Source organism: Uranotaenia lowii, chromosome 3, assembly GCF_029784155.1.
Source record: "Uranotaenia lowii strain MFRU-FL chromosome 3, ASM2978415v1, whole genome shotgun sequence".
Classification (NCBI taxonomy): Eukaryota; Metazoa; Arthropoda; class Insecta; order Diptera; family Culicidae; genus Uranotaenia; species Uranotaenia lowii.
Genome location: NC_073693.1, coordinates 95,591,898 through 95,606,651, shown reverse-complemented (window position 1 = coordinate 95,606,651; position 14,754 = coordinate 95,591,898). Strand labels below are relative to the sequence as shown.

The following is a 14,754-nucleotide window of genomic DNA, read 5'->3' as shown; positions in this document are numbered from 1 at the left end:
AGAGGACCTGCGTACACTCGGAGTATTCAAGCGACGGGTGTTAAAAACTATCTATGGCGGCGTGCAGGAGAACGGAGTGTTTTGGGGCGAAGGATGAACCACGAGCTCGTGCGACTCTACGGCGAACCCAGTATCCAGAAGGTAATGAAGGCTGGGCGGATACGCTGGGCAGGTCATGTGGCGAGAATGCCAGACAACTGTCCTGCAAAACAGGTGTTCGCTACGAATTCGGTAGGAACGAGACAAGCAGGAAGGAAGGTGGATAAACCAAGTGAAGTGCGATCTGGCGAATATGGGATGTCCAAGAAATTGGAGATCGGTTGCCATGGACCGAGTGAATTGTAGGAATTATGTTCATAAGTTTTGTCGTGAGACGGAATACTTTGAAAATAAAATAAATAATGTTTTTTCTCGTTTCATTTCGATTTAATAAAGGCTTCTTGAAATTATTCGGATGAAGTCGACGTGATTATCTGAATGCTTGTATTTGATAGTAGTTGCTTATTCAAAGTTCTATCACGGTACTCATCTGTCTGTTTAATGCTTGGATCTTTCGAGACGGGTACTAAATATCCAAGCAGTATTTAAGGCGTTATAGAAGGCATCATTTTATTAACTTGACACCGTACTTGATTTGAGTTTTGAAGTACCTACGGAGAAAAGAAGTCAAATCCATCTTATATTATCTTCTCAGCTTGTATCACAATGCTCAGCTCGCGACAAATTTAACGAACATACCTATTTTGTTATTTTTTTTTTTTTCATTCACTCCGCTTCTGAACTGATGTATGTTATTATCATTGGGCTATAACATTAAAAAAATTTCATAACTTGCATTCTTCTCAACAAGTGTCATACTGGTAGATTGTCCTTCAAATAAGTTTATGAAATTAACTTTTATTCAATGTAGGTGACAATTTTATGCCGCTTTATGTGCTGAAAATGAGTTGATCTGACGACTGATCAAGTATGGTATCTTCAATCCAGTTGATGTGAGGTGCAATTCTTGTACCCACCAGTGTACCGTCGCATTCCTTCGTGAGCGATGATACAACGCCGTAAAGCTGGGGTAAGTACTGCGCGTTTTGAATGTTGGAGACTGGTCCACCATAGTCAATCTACAAAAGAAAGTTGATAGTCAATAGCTTCAATATTAAACGAATCCAAAAAATACCTTGCACACTTTCGGAATCAAATTGCTATTGCTTTCGCCGCAAAGAAGATTTCGGCTTCGATACTGTGAATCCTTACACATTGCATTATTCTCCAGTTTAGTTTTGATAACGTATCGCTCGTTTGCATCAGGATTGTAACGAGCCAAGTCAGCCGTAAATCGACTACTGTAAGCAGAGTAAAAGATCGAATTGTATTCCTCTTTCACCTCGGCATCCCGCCAAAGACAGGCCGGAAGAAGTTCGGCATCCGCTTTAAGGTATTTGGTCAGTTTTATCAGAGCCAAATCGTTTTCAGGCCGCTGGCGGTTGTACTCGGGATGAATTCGTATGTTTTCTACGGGCACTAGCTCTCCGGTTGATTCTATGACGATGAACTTCGGAGCACCTCCAGGGCGGTTGAAGACACATTGAGCAGATGTTATGGCGTGCCGATAGTCTACGAGGGTTGCTCCGCATCGATACTGATTTAAGTCCGTAGCGTTCCACAGTAAACCTACCCTGTGAATTGGTTCCTTCGGTGGTTTTTGCATGTTGGAATATTTCATTTCCCGATCGTGACATTTGGAGATGCGGGCGCAAGCTGTTGGTGGGATGATTAAATAATAACAGTGAATGGAGGCTAAACAATATACTAATAGCGACAACCTAGTTCTCCACGAGTTTCGCTCTAAATGCAGTCATTGTTCTCGTTTATCCATGTAGAAGTCTACCAATTTGCCCGAGTTTTGAACCTTAAGCAGGCGGTTGCACCCAGCGGTGTCATATATACAGATTTTTCTGTAGGGGAGGATGAGGATACTTGATCCCTGGGGATACTTGATTCCTTAGCTATATCTCGAATCTGGAATGTCTTACAAAGATCAAATGTTCTAGAAAAATGTGCCAAAATGAGCAAAATAACAATGCTTGTAGTTTAAACATTTTTAACAAAATTATTGTTTGAGTAATTGAACTTTGTTTGAAAAATTTCACTAAATTTAACTTGAAGATCTTTTTTCATCACTTCAAAATGTTCCTTACATGGAAAAATTATGAAAAAAATATTTGTTCCACTGTATGAATCGTTCGAGCGTAAAATGAACTTCATAATGCCATATTTTCAAAGCAATGGAAAACTCTCAACTTTTTTCAGAAAAAGTTTTCTAAAATGTTGATTATGAGTACAATTGATCCCCTACAGTTGGGTACAAATGATCCCCCTTCCAAACGGCATATTCTTCTTCTGAATGGATCGTTATGATTGCTGATAACGAAATTACTAATATTTATCCAAAAACTAATATTTATCAATCAATTGTCTGAAGAAAAGAGCAAAAATCATTAATTTTCTCTAAATTATAAAAAATAGCGCCTTTAAGTATGCAATGTTATTAGCGTTGAGACAAAGTTATAGAATTTTCTTCTTATGTCTGCTATAAATTGTGAAATGAGAACAAACATGACCAAAATAGTCAATTAACATTCTATCTTGGGGTTTTGTTTGATTTTTATTCAAGGATTAGGGCTTCCTGAATAAAAGATCAAGTCTCCTTCAATAGGGAATCAAGTCTCCCCTAACTTCAGAAAAATTGCAATTTTTTTACTCCCACGAAAATGCTTCTAGTTCATCAACGGGTTCAAGTATCGTTCTAATTTTTGGAACATAAAAACTTGAAGTTACAAGCTATCAGAAAATGTCAAAGACGGCGAGTTGCTAAATTTTCCCAAAAAGATATGGTGAAAATAAGAAAAGGGGATCAAGTATCCCCACTCTCCCCTATTATATAAATTTTTCATTGTGAATACAGATAAGAAACAGATACAGATTTTCAACAGATTTTTAAACAATTATCCAGTTTTATACGGATTTTTTTTATCAAATTCGAAATCAATTGCACATGAACCAGTTTCCACGGGATAACCGAATTAAATCTTTTTATACCTTTATCGATCCAACTGCAATAGATCGCAAACGCTGTTATCTTTGCAGCACTTACACTCTGATTACACTTGCCTCGGTTTATCTGATAGTTTGTTTTTCAAAATATTTTATCCCCACTTTTAACTTCTACAAGTAAGTTTTTGTGACGATATATTGGCCCTTATTCTGCGCCGCGCGTGACGTGATGATTGTCACCTCACCTCGAAGTCACCGTGAGATTTGTCACCTTATTCCCGTAATCGATATGGGTAAAGTGACAGAGGTTCATTCTAGGTGAGTGGCCGAATGAACACATCTGTCAAAATGGTGGAATTTAGCTGGTGCTGTTTTGATTTTGATTTCGCTTCGGATTTTCCGAATAAGTTTTTTGTGTATCGGTTTAGAATTTCGATTCGAAAATGGCCATCATCGGATGGTACGGTCACAGCAAGCTGCTTGAGGATGATAAACGGACGATTTGTGCGACGTAAGTAGAAATTTCGCTCATCAAAGCTGGGTTCGGATTTGGGTATTATTGCCGAAAAAACAAAATCAGATGCTCCGAATGGTGCCGGTTTATATATTTTCCCCAACCGAGGTTACCACCGTGGCATGCCGGAAATTATCGATCCGAACAGTTAGTTGATTGTGGAGTACTGATTCTTTGCTAATGGATTTTATTGTTATTTTTTAGATTTGGAAATGCGGTCGCAATCTTAGAACTGGACAAAAACTTTCAACATGACTGCGCCATCTTCGAGGCTGCGCCCAAGAACACAAGAAAATTTCAATTTATAAAAAAAATCATACATATTCAAAACTATCATTCTTTATCATTTAATTAACTATTTAGAGCCTTTCATTCCCGTGTACATAAATTTTTGTCACCACCTGAAAAGGTACCGACAATCCTCATCGATTGCCGATTTAGTTCAGCGAATCTAGATATGTTCGTGAAAATTGTTGTTGAACTTTTAGAGCCAAATTATTCCCTGTTCCAAAAATTTTTCATTGAATTTCTATCTCGTCGCGACCTGAAAAGGTACCGACAATTGTCACCTGAAATCGTCACCCGAATGCGACGATTTTCACCCACGGTGACTACGAGAATAGGGTAGGAACTCACAAAGTTCATCCGAAGTGACGTTCCTCACCTAAATCGACTGCTGGAATAGAGTGACTTGGGTGACTCTACTATCGTCACGTCACTCGAGGCGCAGAATAAGGGCCATTGTATAGTTCAAACATTCAGTTGATACAATGTATTTTACCACTCTTGGAAAATTCAATGAACAGCTACTTATTTCAGTTTAAAATTTTACTCTAACACAGTTTAGACTTTCATTTTGTTGTATATTCATAAAAAAAAGTCCTGAAACCTTTTTGTTTTTTATTCTTTTCAAGAAATTGTTTCAAACAAAGCCATCCTCAGGAAAAACGTTGGGCTGAACCCAGAAAACATTTTTGTAGATAATTTCTCAACTAACTTCGTTATACTTTTTAAATACATATATTATGGAATCATCGCATAAAACTCGCATAAACATCGCATAAAACAGCATTTACCTACCAAATTGGAGTCAATACATACAAAGGCCTATACATACATATTTTAAACTTCTGGCTTTGACGCAGTATTAAGTATTGTATTCAACACCTTATACCGTACATCCTGACAGCATGCGAGAGAGCGCGAGTTTTGCTCTCAATGCATGCAAACCGTTGCCAACGACAATATTTGCTGCTTTTCTCATTGGACAATTTTGCCAAATCAACCTTCTGATTTTTAGAAATCTGGTTGCACTGTTTATCGCAGAAAGAACAATAAGGTTGTTTTCTCACTTGTATCCAGAGATGCCAATGTGCCTGATTTTTCAGGATTTGCCTAATTTTTCCTGACAACTTGATAAGTCATTGAATTTTCCTGATTTTTTAAAATGTACCTGATTTAGCCTGAGTTTTGGGAACGTGATGAAAAATGGGTTAGTACAGAACTGGAATAAAAAGTGAAAATGTGGCTGAATCAAAGCAATCGGGAGATCCCCTTTATTTCTTATTAAAAAGGGGAATTAAAGGGAATCTTTCGATTCAGTAGAATTATTCAACCAAGTAGGCCCAACACAAAAGTTACATTGAAATTTTGATTAGTTTGAGCAATGATATGAAAGAGCAATTTAGGCAACAAGTTTTATTCAATTACCCACCCGTTGCATAAAACAATACGAGGGTGTTGGGTTTTAACCAAATCTGAGAATAATGGAGAAATGTGCAAGGCAAAAACCCATTAAAAGGGAAACTAAGTTAAGCGTGCAAATGAGCAATAAAGGGACTATTCAAATATTACGTAACGCGTTTAGGGGGGGGGGGGGGGGCATAGCAGTTTGTTACGGTTGGTAAATTTTTGATAAAAATCTTATAAAAATGTGTTACGTAGGGGGGTGAGGGGGTTGAAAATTACCGAAAATTGCGTTACGTAATATTTGAACGGCCCCAAACGTCACTGCAGTTTCCGCCAAATAGTCAAGTGTGGTGCTTGGAATTGGACGCACCAGAAAAGTGCTCGTCGTTCCAAAAAGCTTTTAAAGACGAAAACGTGCTGGATAGTGCGGAGGACGGATCTTCTCAAACTCAGGTAGAGACTTTTGTGATCCAAGAAGAATTACCAAACCCTGGATTTATCGCCACAGGCCAAGAAGACCGGACAACAAATCCGAGGCACGTGCCAAGATCCCAAACAAGACCGGAGCAGCGCCAGCAATATCAGGACTAAAGAAACGAAGCCACGAGGAAAGTCAACTCAAACGAAAGGGGCCGCCAAAACGTGAGTTTTCATGGAAAGTCAAGGTGGCAAAGTACCAAATGCGTTTTTTCTTCAGGACCCTTTTTTTCTTTCCGGCATATTTTGCTCCACATCTTGGCACGTGTTCATTGTGCTGCACACATACTGGTATCATCTCCAACTACTTTTTTTTCGGCACGAAACGAGCTTCAAACTCCTCCGAAACTGTACTGCACAGACAGCGCCATCTGTGTTTTCGAACACACACTAAACGGCAAGAAATTTACTTCATTTCGTCCACGGTCCGGATCGCGGCGTTTTCCATCGACATACCGGATCAAATTCCGTCCCATCCTCTGTCGAATGAGCCATTCGTGGCTTGGATCACGCGCTAGGGTCGAGGCTTTTGACTGCGGCCAACTGATGGCATTGAGAAGAGCGATTTTTGCGGCTCTTACAAAGCACTGGACTGCCACTCGCAGTATGTATCCGGGGGAGAAGAACTCGGGGTTTTTGCTCCGCATTTACGTGGACAGCTCAGACGCTGCACATCTGGTGTACCAGCTGTTCAGCCGAAAGGACAACAGAAGCGGCGATCGTCGCACAGATAGCCTCTCCATCATCGCCGGTTTCGGAGCCAGCACATCAACAGTGCCATTCAAAATGTTTGGGTGTCGGCTCATTGCAATCGGCAATCTGGAACACCTCGCATCATCAGCAGCAGAATCAACTGTGGCATTGGCCGCACCCAAACCTCCAGCATCAGAACCGTCGTGCCTCAATGAACATGGAGATCAACTGGGGCATTGGAAATGCTGTTGCGCCGACAGCAGTAGTAGCGATTTGCATTCGTGGCGGATTCGGCGAGCAGATTTTCGTAGCCAACAAAAGGAAAGGGATACCAAAGGCTATAGATTGCGCACGACAATTGGAATTGTTGCCAACTATTAAAATATCAATCCCTAACTTCCATATTTTTATTTCGTGGCAACGTTATCCTTCTGAATCCTGGCTGGTAAATGGTGGATAATGTGCAACACGAGACCCCATAGTGGTCATATCACCTCTTATTCACAACTACTATCTCTACCTTCCCGGTGTAGCGGCTGGGATGCGAGTAACCTAAGCGGAGTTCGGGTACCCAACCCTGGTGCATGTTTTGGTCGCATGCAGACTGAGAAGGTGGCCGCATGCGTCTGTTCTCCAGGTCAGGGCGGCTCAAACAGCGTCTGTCCTTATAATGGTCCAGTGTTATGCGCCAACTGACGTTGCTGATTTGCAGTGTTATGCGCCAACTGACGTTGCCGATTTGCAGGAGAAAAAGCAGTTTTACAGTCAACTGAAAAGCGTGGTTGAGAAAATTCCGAAGGGTGACATTCAAATCCATTTGGGCGACTTCAACGCAAAGATTGGCTCCGATAATCAAGACTTTGAGCGCATCATGGGGCGCCATGGCCTTGGAAAGATGAGCTGTTTGTAGAATTTTGTGGCAACAACAACATGGTGATCGGTGGATCGCTCTTCCCCCATCGACCAGCACATAAGGTCACTCGGGTATCCCGAGATGGCCGAACAGAAAATCAAATTGACCATATCTGCATCAACCAAAAATGGAGAAGGAGCCTTTTTGATGTCCGCAACAAACTAAGCGCAGAAATTGCATTTGACCATCACATCGTCCTTGGCGAGATACGAGTGAGAGTTGCACGTGTCCAACGGCGCGAGGAGAAAGTCGGGTGTCGATACGACGTCCGCCGGTTGGAGAATCCAGAGGTGAAAAGGGCATACGTTGAACAGCTAAAATCCCGAGCCTCGGAATTGCCTACAGACGGAACAGTCGAAGAACAGTGGTGTGGAATCAAGAATGCCTTTATCACGACGAGCCATGGTACTCTCGGTAAAGTTTGTGGAAGAAGAAGTTAATGGATGTCGAATGAAACTTACTGACCGATCGAACAGATCTGCTCAAACGATGGACTGAGCACTTCGAACAACTCTTCCGAGTCACGAATAGCGATGGCCAACAGAACCCGCAGCTCGAAGCGCCAACAGTAAGCTGCATAAATGGCGTCAACTTGGAAGCGCCCTCGCTGGCTGAAATAGAAGCGGCAATCAAAATCATGAAATCCAACAAAGCACCTGGGATCGATTGCATCCCTGCTGAAATGCTGAAAGCCGACCCTGCCCTGCCAGCACAAATGTTGCACCGTCTTTTCGCTGACTTCTGGGATACTGCAACATTTCCCGGTCGACTGGATGCTGGGTATCCTCGTAAAGGTCCCGAAGAAAGGTGACCTGACAGAGTGCGGTAACTGGCGAGGCATAACGTTGATCTGTACAACCCTCAAAGTACTCTGCAAAGTGATCCTGAACAGGATCCAGAAGAAAATCGACGCTTCACTTCGCTACACAAGCTGGATTCCGATCCGGAAGATCATGTGTGGACTACATCACAACGCTACGAATCATACTGGAACAAATCAACGAATTTCAGGACTTTTTCTGCTGGTGTTCGTTGATTTCGAAAAAGCACTCGACCGACTTAACCATGAAAACATCTGGGCGGCTCTAAGGCGCCGAGGGGTCCCAGAGAAATTAGTCCATCTCATCGAAGCACAATACGAGGCATTTTCGTGCAAGGTCTTGCACGACGGTGTATTGTCCGAACCAATCCCGGTAACTGCTGGGTCAAGGACAAGACAAGGGTCTTATCGCCGCTACTTTTTCTAATCGTAATGGATGAGATTCTGACTGGATTGCTCGACTGTGCACCGAACCGAGGATTGCCTTGGTATACTTCAACAATGGAGCAACTGAACGACCTTGACCTGGCTGACGCCCAAACACAACCGGATATGCAGAGCAAACTCGATGACCTCACCGAAAGTTCCAAGGCAGCAGGTCTCAAAGTCAATGTTGGAAAGACCAAGTCGATGGAGATCAACACAGGAAATCCTTCCAGTTTCATGGTAGCTGGGCAACAGGTTGGTGGTACCGGAAAATACATCGAAACCCGGATCAGAAAGGCTCGATTTGCGTTTGCGAGTCTCCGAAACATCTGGCGGTCACGCCAGATCTCTCTACGAACGAAAATCCGAATCTTCAACTCAAACGTCAAATCCGTATTGATGTACGGGTATTGATGATACTTGGTGCTCATATGCGGTAATGACGCGAAAACTGCAAGTATTTGTAAACCACTGCCTGCGGAATATTATCCGCGCTTGGTGGCCTGGCAACTGGATCTCGAACGAGGAACTACATCGCCGGTGTCATCAAATGGCGCTAGAAATCGGGATTCGGGAACGTAAGTGGAGATGGATTGGACACACGCTGCGAAAAGATGATAACGAGATTTGCAGAGAGGCGCTAGATTGGAATCCAGAATGACATCGATGAAGAGGCAGACCCAGAAACTCGTGGCGGCGAAGCCTAGCCGCTGAAATCCGAACTGTCGACGAGAATCTTGACTGGGACCAATTTAAGACGCTGGCTCCGGATCGTCAACAATGGAGATCTGTTACCACGGCCCTATGCACCGGAGGATCGGCGCGGTATCATTAAGTAAGTAAGTAAGCACCGAAAACCGAACAGTTATTTTCAACACATATTAGAGTGAAAATGTGGAGCGATGACCAAAAAAAAAGGTCATCACTTTGAGCGTAATTCCCGTTACTTCAACGTAGCCTGTTTTTGCCTGATTTTTATTTCACTAGTTCCATGATTTAAAAAAATATGTTGACAACCCTGCTTGTATCCCGCGGGAGAGAACAAATTTGCAAACATGGCGGACTTTTGATCATACCGGAGTCGGTAGACTTTAAGTAACCATTTTAACGATCGTTTACTCATTTGGTAGTTACGATTTGCATTGACATTGTTAACGAGTTGAGCTATCGTTTCCTATGTGATTTTATGTTTGCTGGGAATGCACCAAAGCATCATTCCAATAAATAGCTTAAGAAGGAATCACCCTCGGGTTGCAACAAAGATGAAAAGTATTTGCTCAAAATTTACTTATATAGTAAGAAAGGCAAAATTGAAAATATTCAAACGACAATATATGTATGAAATGTATGTCCCGAAAACTATTAATTGCAATCGCAACCGATAGTTCATCCAACTAGATTATCATTAATTCGTTTGAATGGCTATGGTATGGAAAGATATCTGTTTTCTTATTTGTGGAATAGATATAGTATCTCTGAAACATCCCGAAAAACGGTCAAAACTGTTACTACTTACTGAGATGATCGAACGGTTGTCCTGTTATCTGCTCAATCCAAGATTTGTAGCTTGAAATCCTGGTGTAAACGCCAGTCGATCCCACACCACACGGAGTCCCAAAGGACACTACTCCAACGACCAAAGGTATGATTAAGTTGTTAACATCACTCCGTTCAGTTTGTATTGGTCCTCCAGAATCACCCTAAAAATTCCCTATTTACTCCTTTTGGTGGTATCAGAAATTTGTGCTTTCATACCTCACAAGAATCTGCCTTCTCACCGATCGCACAAAATTGTTCCTGAACCAACCCCTGGGGAAACGATCTCATACCTTCCGGAAGCCTACCGGAACAGTTTTGGTTGGTGATGGTCGAGAGTTGAGTTTTGAGCAGCTGAGGGCTCAAATTATCACCGAAACCCGTGGCCCCAAAGCCCACGGCCTGCAGTTTCTCTTCCGGGACTTCATTTTCCATCCAAAGACATGCCGCACATACGGCTTGATTGAATTTGACTTCCTGCTCCAGTTCTATTAGCGCAATATCGAAGTATTTCATGGAAGACAAATACTGTGGATGAACTATCAACTCTCGAATTGGAATTTCTTGGGCAAATTGATCATCGCTGGAGTCTCCGAGATCGACATCTCCTAAGCGGACGCTCACCGGTTTATTTCTTGAAACAAATCGTGAAATTTTAACGATGACATGTGAAGTATTCAATTCAAACATACTCATTTCCGTCGGTTCTGCAATGAGCTGCCGTCAGAACAAATTTGGCTGATATCAAAGTTCCGCCGCACAAATAACGCACTCCTTTTTCGTTCCTCCAACCGATAGCCGCCATGTGCTGGAACTCACCGAGCCTCGCAGGCAACCCACCAAAAATGCCGTATCCACCAAATCGATCAAGATCAGAGTAAAATCTTGAGGGACAATCTACGAATAAAACCAAAGTTTTCAGTTTTTTTTGTTTAATTCGAACTGTAGTTTTACATACCGGCTAGAGTTTTGCGATTGAAGTAATCCCTTGGTGGAATGTCACTGAAATATTCACTTTTAACTGCGGCTACTACCATACTTATCAATAAAAAGATTAAGATATTCATTTTTGTAGAAAATTTGAACCAAGTCCACTTTGCCAGAAGATCAGTCATGGACTGGTCACTTCTTCACCACGCTGAGAAGCGGTACCCAATATTGAGACTGAGATTCTTCTGGCAGTTTGGCAAAGTTGTTAATCAATCGACGTCACTCGACGTCACAGAGATTTCATTTAGCCTTGCGAATCTGCAGGAACTGGTTTCGTTCCGTAGGTATCATAGCGGTCATGGACACGCAACCGGCAACAGTCTGTCATTTCTGGGATGGGTTTGTTTATGGTAAGTTTTTTTTTTCAGTCGGAACTAATTGAAATATGCCAAAGACTGTAAAATTTTTCAGTTGAAGTAACTGATTTCTTTTTTTTGCGTGAGAGTTTCCGACGTTTCCAAAGTTTTGCTAAACTGAACGTGGATGATTCAGGTGAATTTTGTAGAAGTAATATTCAGTCAGTTAATCTCATAATTTGTTTTTCAATTCTTTCTGCTTGTTATGTCCATATTTCGCCATTTGAAATACATGTGAATTTTGTACATACCTTTTACATTTAACTCTAATCCGTCAGAGATTTTTTGACCCGTAAGAGTTCTTGGAGTGTCAATTCTAAGTAAAGGGTGATACGGACAAAATTTGGTCAAGGGAAAATGCGTGTAAATCGGTGAAATCGCTTATTTAAAAAATCAAATTAAATTTCTTTTTCAAGTTTAATTAGTATAAAATTCAGGAAAAATATTCAGTTAGGCTTCCGTTTTTCCAAATCCGAATTACCGGGCCTTACGCTTAACCCCTGCCATCAGATTTTGTACAGCCACCTTGTCCACCTTCTTTGCCGCAGAAAGCCAGTTTGCCTTGAACTGCTGCTCGTCCTTAGCAGTTTTTTTTTGGTCTTCTTTAGGTTCCGCTTGACAATAGCCCAGTATTTCTCAAATGGGCGGAGCTCTGGCGTGTTGGGAGGGTTCTTGTCCTTGGGAACCACCTGCACGTTGTTGGCGGCGTACCATTCCATGGCCTTTTTGCCGTAATGGAAAGATGCCAAATCCGGCCAAAACAGTACGGAACAACCGCGTTTCTTCAGGAAAGGCAGCAGACGTTTATTCAAACCAGTGATTGAATTTTGCTGAGCATGAATTGATCAACCTTCTCTCGCTCACTGCTTTACTCGGAAGCAAAGGTTGCTTTGAGGCAGCGAAAACGACAAAACCGATGATGCATACGCTCTCAATATGGCCCGCCTTCAAGAAGCAGTATACATTCGAGGCAGCGAATCCAAAAAACCAAACGAATGGCTCTCTCTCATCTCCTGTTACAAGCTTGAGGGAAGCAAATTCAAAAGCGAACCCGAGTCTCTTCGTTTGTGCCCGGATCGAATGCGTGAGGTTTTTCTGCTATTGCTATTATTGCACAGCAACCGCACGCAGGCAGCTAGTTTTTTCGTTTCTTTTTCCTCCCCCCTCTTTGCACTATACGTTGCGGGCCGTGCAACGCAATAAGTTCGGTTGCTTTTGTTGTTGCCTCAACCTTTGCGGCGAGATTGAAGATGTTCTCCTCAACGACAGCTATCGGCTGGAGTTATTCAAATTCAAGAACGTAAATGAGTATGTGTGCCTCGTCTTCTTCATGCATCATGTAGCAACCGAACGTTGAGAGAGTTCGTTCGGGGCAGCAAACGAATAGTGTCTCTCAGAGCAGATCCTCCTCATGGGGGGAGGTTTGAATGAATGTATATGTATCGTCTCCTGTATAGCTATGCGAGGCCTCAAAGTGTGTATTTTGAATGCCTCTGATGAGAAAATTGGTAGGATTTCAATCACTGATTCAAAAACTCTTTCACGTAAATTTCTTGGTTGACAGTCCCGGAAGCTATGAAAATGCTGCTTTTCAAGTCACAGGTACAGATGGCTTGCCAAACCAGATATTTCTTCGCGAACTTTGACAGTTTCATGTGCATGAAAATATCTGCTACCTTTCCCCTTCTTTTTGACGCATAAAACTCCTGTTCCGGAAGCTGCTTGTAGTCGGCTTTGACGTAGGTTTCGTCGTCCATTACCACGCAGCCAAACTTCGTCAGCATTGTCGTGTACAGCCTCCGGGATCGCGCTTTGGCCGTCGTATTTTGTTTATCATCGCGATTTGGAGTCACTACCTTCTTGTAAGTCGATAGTCCGGCTCGTTTTTTGGTTCGATGCATGGTTGTAGACGATACACCCAGCTTTATTGCGGCATCTCGGAGGGAGAGGTTAGGGTTTCGCTTGAAACTACCGGCAACTCTCTTTGTCGTCTCAGCGGCTTCCGTTATTCAACGTGTAAGAAAAAAACGCAAAAACATGCTTCGGAAAAAGAATGCAGATCAGCTACAGAATGCTAGAAAAATTCACTTTGTTTCCGAAAAAGCTAAAGTTAGAAGCTATACGCTGCTTATAAGGATAGATATTCTCTGAAAGTCTTTTTTAGATTTTTACCACAAAACTGTAAAGAAGTGGTGTAAAAGCAGTACTTTTCAATCAATGAACCGTCAAAATTGTTTAAGTCAAACCAGATAAATTTTGAAAGGATGGTTGAAAAGTTAACGTAATTTGGCACATTTTTTCATTTTGAAATTTTCAAAACATGAAGCACATAATTTTTGACAAATTTTCAAAAGTAGCTGTTTTTCAAACCTTTTGTCAATTTGAAATTTCTCAGATTTTCTTGTACTTTAATTCAACTTTGCACTGGATTTTGGGTATAGTAGCACAGAGAACAGACGTACAAGCTAGCCCATGAAACTTGTGTAAAAATTCCAACGCCCTTTTTGAACCAATTTTTGTTTTTGACTGGGACAGCAGATGTCTCCAAACACACAAAAAAGAACTGTCAAAACAAAACTGGGAAAAAATGACAAAATTTCAGTAAGTTTTTAACAGGTCGTATGAGCTACTTGGCATATTTAAAAAAATCGCTGTTGGAGTTTCGTGACTAGGATTGTTCGATCTTCAGGAAAAGATCGATTCAGATGAACGGTTCTAGGATCTATCAATCCAAAAAATCGGAGCTTAAAGATCGATCTTCGATTAATCGATCTTTTCCATTTGTAACAACAGGGAACTGCTTTTTATTAAAAATGTGCAAAAAAGACACAATATTTCAAAGTTCTATAATCCTTCTACATATGAAATGAAAAATATTTCAAACGCTTTTATGTAAGGTAAACCGGAGTTAGTGTTTGTAAACAACACTAATCAAAATCCAAATATCACGGAAACGCTTTGATATTTTTAAGTATGTAATGTTTTCTAGGACATAAAAGAAATTAGTTCATGGAATTTTTTAAAGTGATTTTAATGTAGGTATGAGAGATATCGAACAAAGTATGCAGAAAAATTTCAAAAATTGAAATTTATTAATTTATTTGAAAAAAGATTTGCAAATTGTAGCAAAATTTATAATCTCCCTTCACCCAATTTTCAACTTTTGGAAATAATTGGAATCATGAATGCTAAAGTAAAAAAAATCACTTCGACCAGTAATCAAGCTCGAGTTTTCTGGTTATCTCTCCGATACTTTACCAATAGTTAAATCGTCAGATGGAAACTAGTC

General features: G+C 41.4%; 1 protein-coding gene across 2 annotated transcripts; it reads right to left on the bottom strand.

The window, feature by feature from the left end:
• Positions 1-441: 441 nt before the first annotated feature.
• On the bottom strand, positions 442-11,216 carry LOC129754309 (polyserase-2-like). 2 transcript variants are annotated; one of them, XR_008738999.1, is made up of 7 exons: positions 11,078-11,216; positions 10,812-11,016; positions 10,339-10,753; positions 10,100-10,283; positions 1,175-1,755; positions 739-1,118; positions 442-650 (listed from the first exon to the last, which is right to left on the bottom strand). XR_008738999.1 is itself a non-coding variant. In XM_055750280.1 (6 exons), the coding sequence occupies exons 1-6, from the start codon at positions 11,184-11,186 to the stop codon at positions 930-932; spliced, it is 1,683 nt and encodes a 560-aa protein (XP_055606255.1). In that variant the 5' UTR covers positions 11,187-11,216; the 3' UTR covers positions 442-929. The 2 variants fall into 2 exon arrangements, 1 of the variants encoding a protein (XP_055606255.1); XM_055750280.1 differs by having other exon boundaries at positions 442-1,118.
• Positions 11,217-14,754: the final 3,538 nt, after the last annotated feature.

Excerpts from the sequence above, each read along its gene's own strand:
- LOC129754309 (XM_055750280.1), bottom strand. The coding sequence starts at position 11,186 with ATGAATATCTTAATCTTTTTATTGATAAGTATGGTAGTAGCCGCAGTT. Across the intron at positions 10,284-10,338 it reads AGAAGGCAGATTCTTGTGAG|GGTGATTCTGGAGGACCAAT; the intron begins GTATGAAAGCAC and ends GGGAATTTTTAG. Across the intron at positions 1,119-1,174 it reads TGATTCCGAAAGTGTGCAAG|ATTGACTATGGTGGACCAGT; the intron begins GTATTTTTTGGA and ends TTTCTTTTGTAG.